At 48.2% G+C, this 18,751-nt stretch overlaps 1 protein-coding gene and 1 long non-coding RNA gene across 17 annotated transcripts in view; one reads left to right on the top strand and one right to left on the bottom strand.

Moving 5' to 3' along the window:
- Positions 1 to 1,793: 1,793 nt before the first annotated feature.
- LOC309612948 lies at positions 1,794 to 6,845 on the top strand. The gene is made up of 2 exons (XR_014235434.1): positions 1,794 to 2,373; positions 2,694 to 6,845. It is a non-coding gene; the product is annotated as an uncharacterized lncRNA (long non-coding RNA).
- SNX29 (sorting nexin 29) overlaps positions 6,216 to 18,751 on the bottom strand; it is a 557,079-nt gene continuing 544,543 nt past the window's right edge. For 8 of the 16 annotated variants that reach the window (XM_082359262.1, XM_082359264.1, XM_082359267.1 and 5 more), the window contains one exon: positions 6,216 to 10,618. In XM_082359262.1, coding sequence (XP_082215388.1) covers positions 10,489 to 10,618 — 130 coding nt within the window. In that variant the 3' untranslated portion in view covers positions 6,216 to 10,488. The remainder of the gene's footprint in view (positions 10,619 to 18,751) is intronic. The other 8 variants (XR_014235418.1, XR_014235419.1, XR_014235420.1 and 5 more) reach the window with 8 other exon arrangements.

Genomic DNA, 18,751 nt, shown 5'->3' with positions numbered 1-18,751 from the left:
GTACAGAAATGCAACTGATTTTTGTGTGCTGACTTTGTACCCTGCTACTTTGCTGAAATTGTTTATTATCTCTGACAGTTGTGGGGTTTTTGTTTGTTTTGTTTTGCAGAATCTTTAAGGTTTTCTATGTATAAGATCCTATCATCTATGAATAGAGAGGATTTTACTTCCTCCTTTTCAATCTGCATGCTTTTATTTCTTTTTCTTGCCTAATTGCTCTGGTTAGAACTTCCAGTACTATGTTTGAATAGAAGTGGCAAAAGTGGACACCCTCATCTTGTTCCTGTTCTTAGAGGAAATGTTTTCAGTCTTTCACTGCTGAATATATATGGTGTTTGCTGTGTTTTTTTTTAATATATGGTTTTTATTATGTTGAAGTATGTTCCTTCTATTCCTAGTTTGTTGAGTGTTTTTATTATGTAAGGGTGTTGAATTTTGTCAAATGCCTTTTCTGCATCTATTGAGATGATCAAGTGGGTTTTTCCCCTTTCATTCTGTTCATGTGGCGTATTATATTAATCAGTTTTCACATGCTGAACCATCTTTGCATTCCAGGAATAAATCCCACTTGGTCATGGTGTATAATATTTTTAATATGCTGCTGAATTCTTTGTTAGTGTTTTGTTGAGGATTTTTGCATCAGTGTTCACCAGGGATATTGTTTGTAGTTTTATTTTGTAGTTGTTTTGTCTGCCTTTGTATCAGGGTAATGCTGCCCTCATAGAATGAGTGAGAAGTCCCTCTTCTTCAATTTTTTGGAAAAGTTTGAGGATTGGCATTAGTTCTTTAAATGTTTGGCAGAATTCAACAGTGAAGTCATCAGGTCCAGAACTTTCCTTTCTCTGGAGATTGATTACTAATTCAATCTTCTTACTAGTTATACATAAGTTTATTCAGATTTTCTATTTCTTTGATCCAGTCTTGGTAGGTTTTGTGTTTCTAGAAATTTGTCCATTTCATCTAGGTTATCCAACTTGTTGGCATAAAATTGTTCATGGTACTCATAATCCTTTTATTTCTGTGGAATCAGTAGTAATGTCCCCATTTTCATTTCTGATTTTAGTAAATCGAAGCTTCTTCTTTTTTCCTTGGTCCATCTAGCTAAAGGTTTGTCAATTTTGTTGATACATTTCAACAACTTTCATTAATTTTCTCTGTTGCTTTTCCAGGCTCTATTTTATTTCTGCTCTAATTTTTATTATTTCCTTCCTTCTGCTAACTTTGAGTTTAGTTTGTTCTTTTTCTAGTTCCTGAAGTTGTAAGATTAGAGTGCTGATTTAGGTCTTTCCAGTTTTTTAATATAAGCATTTATAGCTATAAGTTTCTCCCTTGGCATTGCTTTTGCTGCATTCCATAGGTTTTGGTATGTCGTGTTTTCATTTTCATTTGTCTTGAAGTATTTTCTAATTTCCCTTGTGATTTCTTTGATCCATTGGTTGTTTGTATTGTTTTTCACAAATCTGTGAATTTTCCATTTTCCTTCTGTTATTGATTTCTAACTTTATCCCATCAGGTTGGAGAGGACACTTTGTATGAAATCTATCTTTTAGAATCTGTTGAGACTTGTGGCCTAACATATGGTCTATCCTGGAAAATGTCCCATGTGCACGTCAGAAGCATATATATGCTGCTACTATTGGGTAGAGTGCTCTGTGTATGTCTGTTAGATTTAGTTGGTTTATTGTGTAAAATCCTCTATTTCCTTACTTCTGTCTGGTTGTTCTGCCCATTATTGAGAGTGGGTTATTGAAGTCACCAGCTATAATTGTATATATAATATATAATTGTTTCTCTGTTCAATTCTGTAAGTTTTTGCTTTCTGTTTTTTGATAATTATTATTAGGTGCATAAATGTTTATAATTGTTATATCTTCTTCCTGTATTGAAACTTTCATTAAAATCTATTTTGTCTGATATTGTATAGCCACTCCTCTTTTGGTTACTAATTGCATGGAATATCTTTTTCCATACTTTCACTTTAAATCTATTTGTGGTTTTAGATCTAAAGTGAATCTCTTGTAGACAAATTATAGTTGGATCATGTGTTTTTATTCATTCTGCCAATCTTTGTCTGGTTGGAAAGTTTAACCCATTTAAATTTAATTACTGATAAGGAAGGACTTATTCTGTCATTGCTATTCATTTTCTATATGCCTTATAGCTTTTTTGTCCCTCATTCCATGCACTGCTGTCTTTGGTGTTTAGTTTTTTGTCATGAACTGTTCCTTTCCCATATCCTTTAGTGTATATTCTATAGCTGTTTTCTTTGTGATTACCATGAGGATTACATTTAACAACCTAAAGTTACTTTGAATAATGATTTGAATTTACATCAGCTTAACTTTAGTAACAAAAATACCCTGCTCCTTTACAGTTCCATCCCCACCCCTTTTTTTTTTTTCTTTCTTTCTTTCTTTCTTTCTTTCTTTCTTTCTTTATGGCTGTGTTGGGTCTTCGTTTCTGTGTGAGGGCCTTCTCCAGTTGCGGCAAGCGGGGGCCACTCCTCATCGTGGTGCGCGGGACTCTCACTATCGTGGCCTCTCCCATGGCGGAGCACAGGCTCCAGACATGCAGGCTCAGCAATTGTGGCTCACGGGCCTAGTCGCTCCGCGGCATGTGGGATCCTCCCAGACCAGGGCTCGAACCCGTGTCCCCTGCATTGGCAGGCAGATTCCCAACCACTGCGCCACCAGGGAAGCCCCCCACCCCTTTATACATCTTTGTACGTTGTGTGCTCCCAAACATAAACTAATAATTTTTTAAAATGCATTAGTCTCTTAAATTATGAAGGAAACAAAATGTGGAGTTACAAACCAAAGTTACAAGTAATACTGGCTTTTAGACTAGCTTGTCAGTTGGGCTTGACTAGGGCTGGGTTTTTGCCAAGTAAGTGTGAAAGAGGGGCAGGGGAATCACGGATGTCCCCGAAAGGGAGTGATGATCCTCATGGCCCACAGAACCAGCACTGGGACGGGGGTGCTTGGCAAGAGTATGTGAGGAGGACAGGTTTTTAAAAATGACAGACTGCAGGCCTGAAAAATTTGAACAGTTGTTGCGGTGAGGGCACTAGAGCAAAGTGCTGGGGTGACAGAGTGGATCAGAGCAGAGAGTCTGACGTCAAGGTTACAGAGGTGGTGCAGTGATGGCCGCCACGTTGGTCTAGAAGAGCTGCAAATGGCACAGAGGAATAGCCTCTGGAGAGGAAGCAGCTCAGAGAAGCGAGATGCGGGCTGTGGCTGAAGGGGATGGAGGGGCCCCTGAGTGAAGCGTTAATCATCAGTGAGTGAGAAGCAGCTCGGAGGTCAATATACAAGTCCAAGCGTAGGCGTAGAGAGTGTTATAGGTGCATGGCATGAACGTCAAAGGAATTGATGTTTTTAAGGAGGCAAAGTGGTTTGAAGCAGGGAAATTGAAAATTGGGAATATGGATTGAGGGAGAATAAAAAAGACAGGCTTTCCTTGGGAGAGCTCGAGTAAATAGGGCCCTTGGGAGATAGCCATGCTTGGAGATGGCTGGGAAGCTGGAGGAGAGGTTGAGGATTATCGGGGAGTTTGTTCCATACTGGAAGCGAGGGAGGGGAGACCAGGACAGATTAGAGTGTGGCCAAGACAGTCCAGGCTGTGGGCACGGCGGAAACAGTCCTCTGTTTCTTTTCTACCTTGAGGCTGGGGGACCTCGGGCCAGCACTCAGCCTGTGCATAGTTTTCTCATCTGTTCAAATACAGGATACATTGGGTTGGCATAGGGTTAAGTAACCTGGAGGCTGTAGAGCACAGGACGCAGTGCGATCCATGTACACGCCCTCAGAAACCAGCGTTGGTCCCACCCCTTCTCCTGTTTTATCAGCCCGGGGGGTGCCCTTTCCACAGCACTGGGCTCAGCAGTCTGCAGTGCACCCTTCGTGGGGCCCTGAGCAGAATCTCCCCAGGATTTGCGGGTATGACTTTTATATACTGACCTTATGCCTAGGCTCTTATCATCCTGGTTAAAAAGGTTAAGTACCTTGCTATAGGGTATGAATTTTTAAGCCAATGTAAATTTGGGGTGGGGAGCAGGGGACAGTGTAGTATTTCTTTCTCATCCTTCAGGTCACAGCTTAAATGTCACATCTGCCAAGAGAACCCCTTGGTCTAGCCTCATGGTTCTCAAGGGGGGACCATTCCTCACTCTGGGGACGTGTGGTCAAATCTGGAGACATTGCTGGTTGTCAGTATGGAAAGGGTTCTAGGGGCATTTAGCGGGTAGAGGCCAGGGCTGCTGACCATCTTACAGTGGCAGGACAGTCCCCTTGACACAGAATTGTCCAGCCCCAAATGTCAGCAGTGCTGAGGGTGAGAAAGCCTGGCCTGGACTATTTACAGGAGATCCTTCCTCCAAGCCCTGCTTATTCCTTCATGGCGCTTACTGCGGTCTTGTAATTATCTGGATGGCTGACTTTAAGAAGTGTGTGTGTGTATAGACAGAGAGATGGATGGAGAGATAGATAGATAGGAAGAAATATACATATTATTGTCCATCTGCCTTACTTGGAATGTTAGTCCAAAACGGCAGGGGTCTTTTCTGTCTTGGTCACTGCTGCATGCCCAGTGCCTCGCATGATGATATATGGTAGGTGCCCAATAACTGTCTGTTTCTTAGTGAATGAATAGGAGGGGCTTTTTCCCTTCTGTATAGAATTTTGATTCTACATCTCCAATTAATACAGACCTGCCTAATAACTCAAAATAGGATTTTGCTCCACTTCAAATCCAAGTGATGTTTGTCCAGTCAAATCCTGTTGTTCAGGATAACATGTGCAATGGTGAAGGACCTTTCTGGAAGTTTTTATAACATGTATATTGAAAGTTCACCTAATCCCCAACTGCTGAAAAAAGAACGGACACAAAGAATCAGAGAGACCATAAACCGAGTATCTAATTTAGAAAATGTCACTGTTTTAATGTTGTCAGTTGTAAAGAGGTGTGTCTCAACCAGATTGTAACAAAATTACCACAGCTTATTCCAAAAGAAAATTTTAATACAAGAGAGTTTAGAAAATTAAACACATTTGTTTAAAAATTCTATTGTGTAAACCTTAACAGAGCAGGGTAGTTAAGATACTACTACGTGTTTCAGAGCGAATCCGCGGGCTTCTAGGCCTCACGTCCAGACACTAGACTCTAGATTTGTCGCCTTGTTCCCTGCGACAGACGGCTCACTGGGACCCGATCGTGGGTGACTCCGGCTGGGTCACCATGGCGCCTGTAGTCAAAAGACTCCCTCCTCCAAGAAGTGAGCATCTGATGAGTTAAGCAAAGTGTTCTACCAAATGGCGATGCCAGGGATGGTGCCACTAAGGCGGCAGAGGCAAAGACATTCTTTCCAGGATGAATGCTAGATAATAAAAAAATCCACCACCCCCTCACTCCTGGCTATGCCTGTTCTCCAGCTCATCTCTGGAGGGGCTAGCAACTCTGGGTGCAGACATGTGATCCCCCATTTTGTAACCTTCCACGTCCTCAGTCCCAGGTTTTGCAAGGGCGTCCCCTTGTATGGTCTCAGGTGATGGCGGAATCGTCAGAGGTGCGTGGCTTCTCCCCTTGCAGTTCATGAAGGCAGGAGGCAGACCTGATGGGATTCGAGGGCAGGCGGGGAGCCTGGGCGGGTCAGCTAGTGGTTTTCAGTGATGGTGGCAAAACATTTATGTGCCAGTAAGAAAGAAGTAAATCCCCGGACCGCGAAACACTCATGGATCCAGCCTGGCCTTCGAGTGGGGTTGCTCATCCTTGCTGTAGGCTCAACCATCTTTCAGAGAAACCAGATTTTTTTTTCCACTTCTCTTCCTAAACTGATGATTGGGTAGATGAGGAAACCCATTTAATGCGGTTGTTAGGATTCAGAGATGAAAGTAAGGGCTCCTTGACAGACTTGAGAACTACCCGAATCAGGCCCATCCACGGCAACGGGCATGGCGGAAGGGAAGGTCAGAATCCCGCCCTGAACTGAGCAGGGGCGTTTCAGTCACTGTGGGGTGAGAAGACAGCTGCTCTGCTCAGAGCACGGAGATCGGCAAGCCTCCACGCTCACTTCTATCGATCCAGTCGCCCAAGTTTTATTTTAGAAACGTAATCAAGACCACATGTTAGGGAAACATGAAAAATGAATTTTTTGGCATGGGAATGTTAGATAAAATATACAGTGCTACAATTGTGCAAAATTAGCACAGAAGCCAATCTGAACAGCAGACATTTAATGTTAGCTTTAATGAAACAATACACAATACTGTGAAAAATGATCATTGCAAAAGGCCTTGCTCGTGAGCAGATGCCTGCGTGCCAGAAGCGCCCAGCCTGGGGGAAGGTCCAGTGTGGGTGGCAGTGTCCCAAGGGAAACACCGAGACAGGGTCAAGACAGTTAGTTATTGCCTTTGGGGTTGAAGCTTGAGCAGGGCGTGCTCCTTCTAGGACGCCTCTTAGCCGATCTGATGCTCCCAGGCAGGGTCCTTCTCTGGCAGGTCCTGGGGGATGCCCACGTGGCTTGAGGCTGAGAATCCAGCCTGTTCTTTACTGTCAGTGACACGCCCAGGCGAGGTGCCCCCTTTGGGGGAGAGCACCTCCCATGAATGGGCGCTGGTACCGAGTTGCCAGGCTGAGGGATGAAGGAAGGATGCCAGACGTGACTGGTTAGGAGAGGTCTGCCGGGGCCCGAGGTCAGGACCTGGCCGCCAGGTGAGGGGTCCAGCTGGCGGCACCCCCTGTGAGGGTGAGCAGGTGGCGTGGGGGACCAAGGCCTGAAACCCTGTGACCTGGTCCTCCAGTGGGCAAACTGTCTCATGAGGAAATAATAGGAGAAAAAGAGGAGGCAAGGCCACCAGCTTGCGCAGGGCCGCAGAGCCCTAGTTCAGGGTGTTAGGAGTGCTTTGGATCAACTGGGCTGGTGGGTGGGTCTTCATTCCTGTTTCCTGATTCTGAGCCCAAAACCTGGGGATTAATTCTTGGGCCTCCAGTGCCTGCTGCCTCTGGGCATTAGCTGCAGCTGTGTTATCAATCCCTCGGATGTAGACAGCTTTGATTGCCTCTGTTGTTTTAAAGGCACAGCACAGCCCGGCACTACACGCAGCGCTGCTGTAAAATCCAGCGGTTATCAAAGAACACATCTCAATAGGCCCCATGCTGTGTGACCAGACCTTGTCCACAAACACTGGTCCACGTCCCTCCCCCTCACCGTTCACGCCTCTTGCCAGGTCTCACAAGATGGCACTGTCTCTACAACTCAATCAGGTGATCCCTTTCGTAGCTAGGAAGCCCCTGGATGGGCCTGGTGATGGTGTTAAAGGCGACCACTGTGGGGTTTAACAGCCTCTTCCAGGAAAGCCGCCTCCTCCCCCAGGGCCTGACTGTGGAGAGATGCTGGGTTGTTTCAAGCCAGGATTCCAGACCAGCTGCAGGAGTAGGAGCTGAGAAAGCTCGCTTCTGGGCGAGGTTTACACCAGCCTCGGACCGCCCTTCCTGGGAGCTTTGGTTTTCTCTTTTAAGGAGAGATGTCTCTGCCCAGCCCTGCTTTTCCTGGGTCTCCTTTATCTGGGGGAAAAGGAGGGAGCAAACAAGATGATGGCAGAGATGGACCCGGCTGATGTTGCATCCCATTCTGGCTGAAGCCGCCCCTGAGCAGACAGCCTGGCTTTGCAGAGGGGACCTGGAGGGGCCTCTCCCTCCCCGAACAGGTGGGGTACCAGAGGGTCAAGGCCTTCTAGAGAGACGGGCCCTTCAGCTCCTTTCAGAATGGGGGGTGGCTTCCTCTCTCAGACGCCAACTTTGGAGGCTCCAAACAATTTTCTAATTTGATCAAGGAGAGAGAAGCAATGTCAACTGCTCCTTTCTGAAGGGCTGTCTTTCCCCCTGATGGGTTCCAGGGGATATCCCACCCTCTGAATTGGATTTGGGTTGATGGGCAGATATTGACCCATCCTCAGGGGCTGGCATTTTGTGTCCCAGACCTCGGCCTGGACCTCGGTGTTTTATTCTTTCTCTAGGAGCTGGGGAGTCCGCCCCTTCTAAGTCCATCCCGCCACCCTGGAGAGCAGGGCAGGAGTATTTTGAGCAGCTGGATGGACTAATCACTGCAGAACATTCCTATGTGATTCCAAAGTTAAGGCTTTGAGGAGGTGCTGTAATGTGCATGTCACATGCATGTCTGAGCTGAAATCAAAGGAATTGAAGGATCAGGGTTTCTGCAGGATCACAAAAACGGAGGTGCAGATAGCAAGCAGCCTGGAGGGTCCCCGTGGGGCCCCCAGGAACATGCTTTTTACAATCCACGTTTTGGGAGAGCGGGGCAAGTTTTCTGTGAATAATTAAGCTTTAAAAAATGGGGAGGCAGAGCTTCTCCTTTTTAAATACGGGCTGCGAGTGCATTTGTATCTCCCAGCTCAGCATCTGTCCGCCGTAGCTATGGGTGCCTTTATTTTTTTTGGCTCTTTTTTTAACTCCGTGCACAGAATGTCAAAGCTGGCTGCTGGTGGGGTGGTTGGAGAAGGCGAGACCAGACTTGCACTCAGATGTGTTTCGGGTCAGGCGCCAGAAAAGGCTGGCTGGTCGGAACCCTTGGCCCTGGGGGGTGTTGGGGCAGTGGTTCCATTCTGGGTCTAGTACAACCAGAGAGGAGACACCTTGGGAACAGATCCGGCTGTGCAGCCTGTCAGCTGGCATCAAACTGACTGCTGTGGAGGGACCTAAATGCGGGGGGCTGGGATCTGGGGCAGCTGGAGCTTCCGGACAGTCCCGGAGGATCTGGTCGAGGAGGGCTCTGTGTTCAAGGCAGCGCTGTGGGACTCGGGATTCCAACAAAGTGCATGTGCAGCGGCTCCCTCGGCTCACACGCGGAAGAGAGAAACCACGTTGCCTTTCTAGGACACAGCGTCCCTCGGGTCCTCGGACCCCCATGAGCTGACAGCAGGGCCCCCAGACACGCACTCCCCACTCCATCTGCGGAGAACAGCTGGCTAGTTTTGCTCACCTGGACCTGGCTCACCTGGCAGAATGTTCCCTCAGAAGTCACTCAGGCCTCCTCCGAGTCTCTGGAGGGCTGTGCGTAGATGATCTCAGCTCTGCTTAACTGCTCTGATAAGTTCCGTTTGGCTGACGGGAGGAACACGCAGCACAAACCTTCCAGGCCATTCCTTCCAGAGTTTTCCGCTATCTAGGAAACGCTCAATGATTACCCACACCGCTCACCCAGTTGTAAGCTGATGAGTGGTTAGCCTTCTACGGACCATCTTTCACACACATTTACGTCGGCTACTGTCCCCAGAAAATGCCTCTCTTTGTATCAGCAGCTGAGATTGGCTCTTGCCCGGGGTGGGAGAGAGTTCCATGATTCTGGCCAAATGGCTCAGGTCCCACGGGGCGACCTGCCGCTGCTCCTCCTCCTGTTCCACCTGCCGGGGCCCCGCTCTGAATGGGAGGAGCAGAGGCGGTGGTCTCGGGGGCACGCAGGGCCCTGCTCCCACGGACAGCGCGCTGGCCGGCAGAGGCTGTGCCGCACACCCTCGTCTTTAGGGCATGATCATGACCTGTGCAGAGGGGACACTTGTGTCCAAGTTCACAGAGAGCCACGCTGAGCTCCTCGGAGCCCCGGGGCCAGGTCTGAAAGCCCGAGGCCCACAGAACCTTCTGGAATGCTTCCCGGAGCCGAGTCTCTAACAGCCTGAGGGCTCTCCTCTAGGCTTCCGAGGCCAGGGCCACCGACTCCTGGATAGCCCAGGCTCTCCAATACGGGTCACTGGGTGGCTGCTGATGGCTGGCCTGACCAGGTGCACATGGGCCCAGGGTGCCTCAGGTTTCCTACAGGGGCTGGTCCTTCCAGAACCAACCATAAGGAGGTAGGGAAGTTCTCCAAGAACCACAGTTCCGCATCCCTCTCATGGCTCCTTCACACGAAGGCCACGGGACTGTCTCCCTGGAGCATGGTGGCAAGAACTAGGGTGTCTACTGACCACTGGTCGGGAGAGCATGGAAAGGAACTAGCCTCCACCCAAACCCTTCACGTCCATAGGTTGTAGCAGGCAATTACATTAAACAGGGGGAAAAAAAAACCAGTCATTCGAATTCCCACGTGGGAAAGAGTTAAGAGGTGGTTTCTTGATGAACCTTCTGACCAACTGAGACATCAGACTTGTGCATCTCAACCAGGGGGCTCCGAGCCCGACCCAGCGCCCACCCTCCTGCCGGCCCCTGGGCTGGAGGGAGGGGAACGGCTGGCCCTCATGGCCCAGGGCAGGGCCAGGGAGAGCAGGGCCCACATGTCTGCGTCTGTCCAGCGAGGACCTGCCCTGCTCTCACATGGCCCAGTTTAATCAGGGGGTCACGGAACCGGTGGGGAAGGTGTGCTCTCTGGCGTTCACCGGGGGGACAGGGGTGTCCCTCCGAGGTGGAAGGGGCCAGCTGCCGTGGCCGGGGTGGAGGCAGCTGGCACAGCACGTAGGGCCTGAGTCTGGGTGGCCGTCGAGGTCAGAGGTCGCCGCTCTGGGGCTCCACGTTGCGCGTCTCCCTGGGGTGACCGCGGGACAGCTTGGGGAAGCGGGAAGCCACTTTGGGCCGGCTGTTCTTGGTCAGCGGTTCTCCGGGAGGGGTGACGTCACTGTAAGATAGAGCAGGGAGAATCGGGTTAAGTCAGGGTTCCAAGTGCAAATAGCTACAGGCAGGGCGGCAGGGGGTGGGGTGGACAGCGGGAGTGGCCTCCGGGGCATGGCTGCTGCGTGGTTGGGTGGCAAGGGCGGTGTGGAGAAATGGGGAGGGGCGTCCACGTTGTCGTGTGAACTTTCTGTCCGTCAGCAGCGCCCAGCACAGCACTGGGGCTGCAGCTCTGGACCCGCTTTTAAGTCAACGAAAGATGGTTCTGGCCCCGGCTGTCTTCTCACCATCTTCATTGATCTTCCAGCAAAGGCACATTTCAAAGTCAAAGAAAGAAAATGCTTGGGAGAACACTGCATTTAAAGTCATAAAAGATGCACGAACACAGGAGAGGGAATTATGTCTGCCAACGTCCAATTGTAAGGGCGTTTACGACAGCAGTATGTAAAAGAGCCAGAAATACGGAACAACTTATGAGTCCAATGCAAGGATCACTGATACTGGATAGACTGGTGAAAAAACACCTATAACCACGAGACAGCAGCAGCCGGTACGCACAGGGGCACGGGAGTGCGTTTATGAGCCAGTAAGGGCGTATGATTCCAACACAGGTTAAAGCACAGTAGGGAGGCTGTAACCCCGCCGTGTACAGAAAACACCTGAAGGATACATTTGTTTACTCTGTGAATCTTGGCGCACCCATGTGGGCCAAGCACCGTGCAAGGCACTGGGGATAAACGGTGAACAAAACGGATTCTCCCAGGACCCGGGGAGCTCACAGTCCAAAGGAGGGTTAAAAACATCACACGTTCAAAGACAGGTTACAAATGCCACCAGAGCCTCCCCGAGCAGGGAGCCTGGGGCATGGCAGGAAGTGCCCGAGAGCGGGCGTAGGGGGCCAGCCTGGGTGAAGCTTGGGGCCAGGAGGCTCTGGGCACCGGAGCACTGGGGGAGGCAGGGAGGGAGCAGCTGGAGGGTGAAGGGCATCTGCCGGAGGGCTCTCGGCGGCGGGGGCTCCGTGATCTGGTTGCACTGGGAAGTGCCCGATGCCAAGGCCACTGCTCCAGGCACGCGCAGAAGCCTGGGCTGGGGCTGTGAATGCAGAGGTGGTGAACTCTGTCTTATTTCCCACGGCTGCTGTAACACATTACCACACACTTGGTGGCTTAAAACAACACGCTGTGCTGTCTTACAGTTCCGGAAGCCAGAAGTCCCAAATGGGCCTTATGAGGCTACGTTCAAGGTGTACCTCTCGGAAGCTCCAAGGGAGAATCCTTCCTGGCCCTTCCCAGCCCCTGCAGGCCGCCTGCTTGCCTCAGCTCGTGGCCCCCGCCTCCATCTTCAAAGCCAACACTGCAGCATCTTCAACTCTCTTTCCCTCTGACCCTCCTGCCTCCTCCTTATAAAGACCCTTGTGATCACATTGGACCCACCTGGACATCTCCCCTCTGCCCCAATCCTTAAATCTACTGAGTCCCCTTTGCCATGTAAGGGGACAACATTTATAGGTTCCAGGGGTTAGGGTACAGAATTAGTGGGGGGGGTGTCATTCTGTCTACCACAGACTGAAATTTGAATAGAAAGTAGAATCAACACGACTTGGTAATGGAATAATAACTGCCTCTAAATGGTGAGATCACAGCTGACAGAAAATATAAAAGAGAAATAAGAGAAAACGTTGATAATAAATATCTCACTGATACAAAATGCTTTTTAAAAACAAAGATTAAAGGTTGTTCGCACATCCTGACTGTCTCTGTGGCATCAGACTCCGTGCCAAGGGCTTTCCGGACGCGAGTCCTAGAGGACTCTGCAAGGGAAGACAGAGCCCAGCTAGAGCTGAGCCCCGAGGCTCAGGGAGGACACAGCCACCAGCTAGTAAGTGGCAGATCCAGAATCACCAGCAGCTGTCTCCAGGACCAGTCCAGATAAGCAAAGGAATGGATCATATCCAAAGAGAAATGGTCCCCGCAGGGGTCCCTGAAATGGCCACTTGCTTCCTGCATCTCAGGAGTGGTTCGGTTTACACGAGCTGATTTTTCACGCCTTTTCAGGGACCCAGACACTGTGCTCAGTGAGATGTCCCTCATTTCCCATTTGGGACGACATCTCAGTAAGATAATAAAATGAAAAATCCTTCTAATTACCACCTTCTCCCATGGGAGCCAGGGTGTGCTTATCTTCTGTGCATGGAGGGAAGAGAAGCATCTGACCTTGAACAAAGCTGGAGCTGCTCCAAATCCTCTGGGTACCTCCTTCGGAATGGCACTGGCCACGGGCCCAAAGCCGCCACGACCCTCTCTTCTTCCCAAACACTCACATTACCATAAGCCTCTTTATCCCTGAATGCCACTTAGAGGTATGGGCAGAAGATGCTGGAAGGAATCTTTGCCCCCCTGTGAAGGGCTGATGATTACGAGTGTGCAGGTGGGCTCAGGTGTAAAGGTCATTGTAAACCACGGGCCTCCCCAACCTCCTCCCCTCACACTGTCCGGGGTCAGGGGTCCAGCCAGCTGCCCCTGTGCCCGTGGCTGCTGTCATCACTGGGCATGATGTGCGAGGCCAGGAGGACCTCTGCCCACAGTGACCAGAGCCCGTGGTCCCCAGAGCTGGCTCCTGGGAGGGCCCAGAAGAGGCGGGAGCCTGGCTGGTGCGAGGGGACAGTTACGAGACAGCGGGGCCAGGACTCTGGCATTTCATTTAGTTTCACCAAAGGCACCTGTGTGGGGAGTAGCGCAGCGGGTGAGGGCGGGGCCTCGGAGCCAGGACACCCTCGGGTCCCCCGCCAACGGGCTCTGCTCGCTGCCCTCGAGCCTCGTGTCCTGGGCTGCCTGCCACACGGGGATGATGATCACCCGGCCCTCACAGCGCTGTGGCAACGGCAGGAGAGTTCACCCCACGTGGAGCCACTAACAAGCTGCGTTTCCTTAGGCAAGTGTCTTGTTGGCTTTGAGCCAAGGCTTCTAGGGTAGAATAAATATTTATCCAAAAGAATAGAAATCAGGATCTGGAAGAAATCTCTCTGCACCCCCATGTTCACCGCAGCACTATTCACAACAGGGAAGATGTGCCAATAACCTAATCTCTGTGAATGGATAAAAAATGTGGTCCATCCATACAATGGAATATTCAAGCCTTTAAAAAAAAGAGGAAATTCTGACATATGTGAAAACACGGATGAATGCTGAGGACACTATGCTAGGTGAAATAAGCCAGTCACAAGGACAGCTACTGTATGATTCCACTTACATGAGGCATCTGAAATAGTCAAACTTGGAGAACCAAAGCCTGGAATGGTGGTTGGTAGAGGCAGGGGGAGGGGCAAGTAGGGAGTTACTAACTGACAGGCATAATGTTGCAGTTGAATAAGATGAATAAGTTCTAAACTCAAAATGGATTAGGGACCTAAATGTAAGACTGGATACTATAAAACTCCTAGAGGAAAACATAGGCAGAACAGTCTTTGACATAAATCGCAGCAATATCTTTTGGGATCCACCTCCTAGAATAATCAAAATAAAAACAAACAACTGGGACCTAATTAAACTTAAAAGCTTTTGCACAGCAAAGGAAACCATAAACAAAACGAAAGGACAACCCACAGAATGGGAGAAAATATCTGCAAATGAAGCAACCAACAAAGGATTAATCTCCAAAATTTACAAACAGCTAGCTCATACAGCTCTGTCAAAAAACAAAAACCCAATCAAAAAATGGGCAGAAGACCTAAACAGACATTTCTCCAAAGAAGATATACAGATGGTCAAAAAGCACATGAAAAGATGCTCAACAACGCTAATTATTAGAGAAATGCAATTCAAAACTACAATGAGGTATCACCTCACACTGGTCAGAATGGCCATCACCAAAAAGCCTACAAACGATAAATGCTGGAGACCCTCCTACACTGTTGGTGGGAATGTAAACTGGTACAACCACAATGGAGGACAGTATGGATGTTCCTTAATAAACTAAAAATAGAACTACCATATGATCTAGCAATCCCACTCCTGGGCATATATCCAGAGAAAACCGTAATTCAAAAAGATACATGCACTCCAGTGTTCACTGCAGCATGTAATATTTACTATAGCCAAGACATGGAAGCAACCTAAATGTCCATCGACAGAGGAATGTTTAAAGAAAATGTGGTATATACAATGGAATATTAGCCATAAAAAAGAACGAAATAATGCCATTTGCAGCAACATGGATGGACCTAGAGATTATCATACTAAGTGAAGTAAGACAGAGAAAGACAAATATCATATGATACCACTTATATGTGGAATCTAAAAAAAATGATACAAATGAACTTATTTTCAACAGAAACAGACTCACAGACTTGGAAAACAAACTTTGGTTACCAAAGGGGAAATGTTGGGGGGAGGGGTAAATTAGGAGGTTGGGATTAGCAGACACACACTACTATTGGGTTGGCCAAAAGGTTCCTTTGGTTTTTTCCGTAAGATGGCTCTAGTAGCACTTAGTTGTCTTTAACTTCATTCAAAACAATTTTGTTAGATTGTATGTGACAGCTGTCATATCAGCGTGCACTTAAAAATTAAGACTTATCAAAATTGGTGAATTTTTGTGTAGCCATTTTAATATTGAAGGTGGAAGAAAACACCATTTTCAGCATATTATGCTTTATTATCTCAAGAAAGGTTAAAACGCAACTGAAATGCAAAAAAAGATTTGTGCAGTGTATGGAGAAGGTGCCGTGACTGATCAAACATGTCAAAAGTGGGTTGCGAAGTTTAGTGCTGGAGATTTCTCGCTGGACGATGCTCCAGGGTTGGGTAGACCAGTTGAAGTTGACAGAGATCAAATCGAGACACTAACTGAGAACAGTCAACGTTATACCACGCAAGAGACAGCGAACATACTCAAAATATCCAAATCAAGCGTTGAAAATCACTTGCACCAGCTTGGTTATGTTAATTCGCTTTGATGTTTGGGTTCCACGTAAGTTCAGTGAAAAAAAACCTTCTTGACCGTATTTCCACAAGCAATTCTCTACTGAAACGTAAAGAAGACGTTCCATTTTTAAAACAAATTGTGACGGGCTATGAAAAGTGGATACTGTGAAATAATGTGGAACGGAAGAGATCGTGGGGCAAGCGAAATGAACCACCACCAACCACAGCAAAGGCCGGTCTTCATCCAAAGAAGGTGATGCTATGTATATGGTAGGATTAGAAGGGAGTCCTCTGTTATGAGCTCCTTCCAGAAAACCAAACGACTAATTCCAACAAGTACTGCTCCCAATTAGACCAACTGAAAGCAGCACTCAACGAAAAGCATCCAGAATTAGTCAACAGAAAACGCATAATCTTCCATCAGGATAACGCAAGACCGCATATTTCTTTGATGACCAGGCACAAACTGTTACAGCTTGGCTGGGAAGTTCTGATTCATCCGCCGTATTCACCAGACATTGCACCGTCGAATTTCCATCTATTTCCATCTTTACAAAATTCTCTTAATGGAAAAAATTTCAATTTCCTGGAAGACTGTAAAAGGCACCTGGAACAGTTCTTTTTTCAAAAAGATAAAAAGTTTTGGGAAGACAGAATTATGAAGTTGCCTGAAAAACGGCAGATAGTAGTAGAACAAAAGGGTGAATACGTTGCTTAATAAAGTTCTTGGTGAAAATGAAAATTGTCTTATTTTTAACTAAAAAACCCAACGTACTTTTTGGCCAACCCAATATATATAAAATAATCAACAAGGACCTACTGTATAGCACAGGGAACTATCCTCAATATTTTGTAATAAGGGAAAAGAATCTGAAAAAAAATGGCTAAATGTATATGTATAACTGAATCACTTTGCTGTACACCTGAAACTAACACAACATTGTAAATCAACTATATACTCCAATATAAAACTTAAATTTAAAAAAAAGAGGAATAAGCTCTAGAGACCTGCTGTACAACACTGTACCTACAGTCAACAGTCCTGTATTGTACACTTAAAATTTGTGAAGGGGGAAGGTTTCAGGTTAAATGCTCTTGCCACAAAAACAACAACAAAAAATAAGTCTAGTATTGGCAATTTCACATGGTTTAACAGTAGTATCAGAAGGCATGGGATTGTTGGTAAGTATAAACTGGGAGGTGACAGGGGTCCGGGGTGGATGGAGAAAAGGGTGGGGCCTGCTCTGAATGGGAAAGAGACCTGGGATTCTCCCCGGGTCTCTTCCCTCTAGGAGAGAGCCAGGGCCAAGGCCACATGCATCCCAGGACTGAGGTCCATCAGCAGAGCCCAGGGCTGTGCACATGCAGCTCCAGGGAAGCAGGAAGGTCTCACAGTTGCAAGGACAGCTTTAAATAAGGACCATTGATTTTTTTTACACCAAAGCTCACTGCAGCCGCCACCTTGCATGCCATCACATTTCTGTGTCCTCAGGCTGAAATTCTCATTGCTCACGCCTTTGTTGGCCTTGTGCACTAGTGAGATTTAAAGAATACTGCCATTTCTTACCCAGCCCCATCGACAGAAATCAGGCCACCGAGAAGCTCTTCTTTCCTCCGGCCTGTGTTTTTATAATAAAGCAGGCTGGTGGCTCTGGATCTGGGCAGGAGCAGAACCACTGAGCAAGGTAAAATTACGTTCCTGATCCACCCGATTCTGTTTTAATGTGGGAGGTATGTCTACCCCAGTTTTGCAGACAAGAAAAGGGAAGTGTGGAGAGCAAGAAAGGCCCCACTTCCACCATAAAAATAGACTTCCAAAGGAAGTGTGGAGTAATAGAAGCTCCATATTCAAAGTCAGAAAACCTGTGTGCCTTCAGTTAGACACCTTAGGACCTTTGAGGAAGATCTATAACCTTCCCAAGACTCAGTTTTCTGATCTGTGAAATGGGCATAATATTGGTCCTTTCTACTGCTCATGTATCATCCAACACATATTTATTGAGTCTGTTACAAATAGGAATAGAGTTGGCTCTTTCAAGGCCCCTAGATCACTGAAATGAAAGAGGCACAGGCAAAGTCTGGTCAGCAAAATCTTAAGAACTTTGATGGCTAAGGCATCAATATATGAAGGGAAGTGGATAGAGGCTTTTACAAAGATTTTAAAAACTACAGAAATATACCTCAAAACCTCCTGTTCCTTTCCCCAGCACAACTCAAGTCTTCCATCTGTCTGACCTGAGGGCAGGAGGCTGGAAGGCAGAGGAAGGAACCTTCTCTGAAGAGACCATACTAGGCTTTCTGGAACAGGTGCCCTAAAAATCTATAGAGATGGGAGAGAGATGGGCATTTGGCAGGGATGTTTGGAGCCCCCTCCTCCTGTCAGGTCTTCCGTTCCTCAGACACATTCAGCAACACTCTCTCCCCACTGCTGGCCACCATCAAGGTGCCAAGGGAGTCCATGTCTGTGGAGGTGGCCCCTGCCAGGAGCCCCAGAGGGGACAGTTCCTTTTAATAAGCCTCTGGGGCACACTGCCATGGCCTCTCCGTCCCCGGCACACAGGTGAAGTTGATCCGCCGGTCTCAACCCCTCCTCAGTGAAAATGACCATGGGGAGAGATTTGCTGTTCATTTCACTTATAAAGTGGCTTTCAAGGGCCGGTCAATATTCCATTTGCTGGGAGCTGCCTTCTGCAGCTGGGAGGGTGGCTTTGCAGGGGCCACGCCTGCTGCTGGGCTGGACCCTGGAACACAGCTGGGACTGAGCGGCCTTCTGTAGAAGGTGTGGCCGCTGTCCTCCTGTACCCGGCTCCCTGACGGAGCCCGTGCTTGCAGGAGTTGGGAGAACTGCCTCTGGGATGTGCACACCCTGTGTCTCGTGCCCTCCGGTCTGTGGGAGGGGAGAGGAGGCCTTGCACCCCATCAGTCAAGGTGCGCCAGGCTAGTCGGCCTTTGACTTGGCTCGTAGGCACACCTTCAGGCTCAGGACCACACGATGGGGACCCACCTCTACCCATGCACTCCGTCACTCCACTAACATCCATGAGGATTTCTCTCTGTGAGCTGTACCCTGTGGATTTGAGGAAGGAGGCCTCCGTGGCACTTCCTCTCTGTTTCCTGTCCCTCGGTTTGACCTGGGTCTAAAGAGTGTCACCATCTGGATGTGACCCAGAAATGGCCCTGGCAGTACCAAGGGTTCCCTGAAGGCAGGGCTTGGCCTG

This window comes from Balaenoptera borealis, assembly GCF_965194805.1.
Source record: "Balaenoptera borealis genome assembly, chromosome: 16".
In the NCBI taxonomy this organism is placed as follows: domain Eukaryota; kingdom Metazoa; phylum Chordata; class Mammalia; order Artiodactyla; family Balaenopteridae; genus Balaenoptera; species Balaenoptera borealis.
Note: the sequence above shows the minus strand (reverse complement) of the source record. Positions and strands in the feature narration are given on the sequence as shown.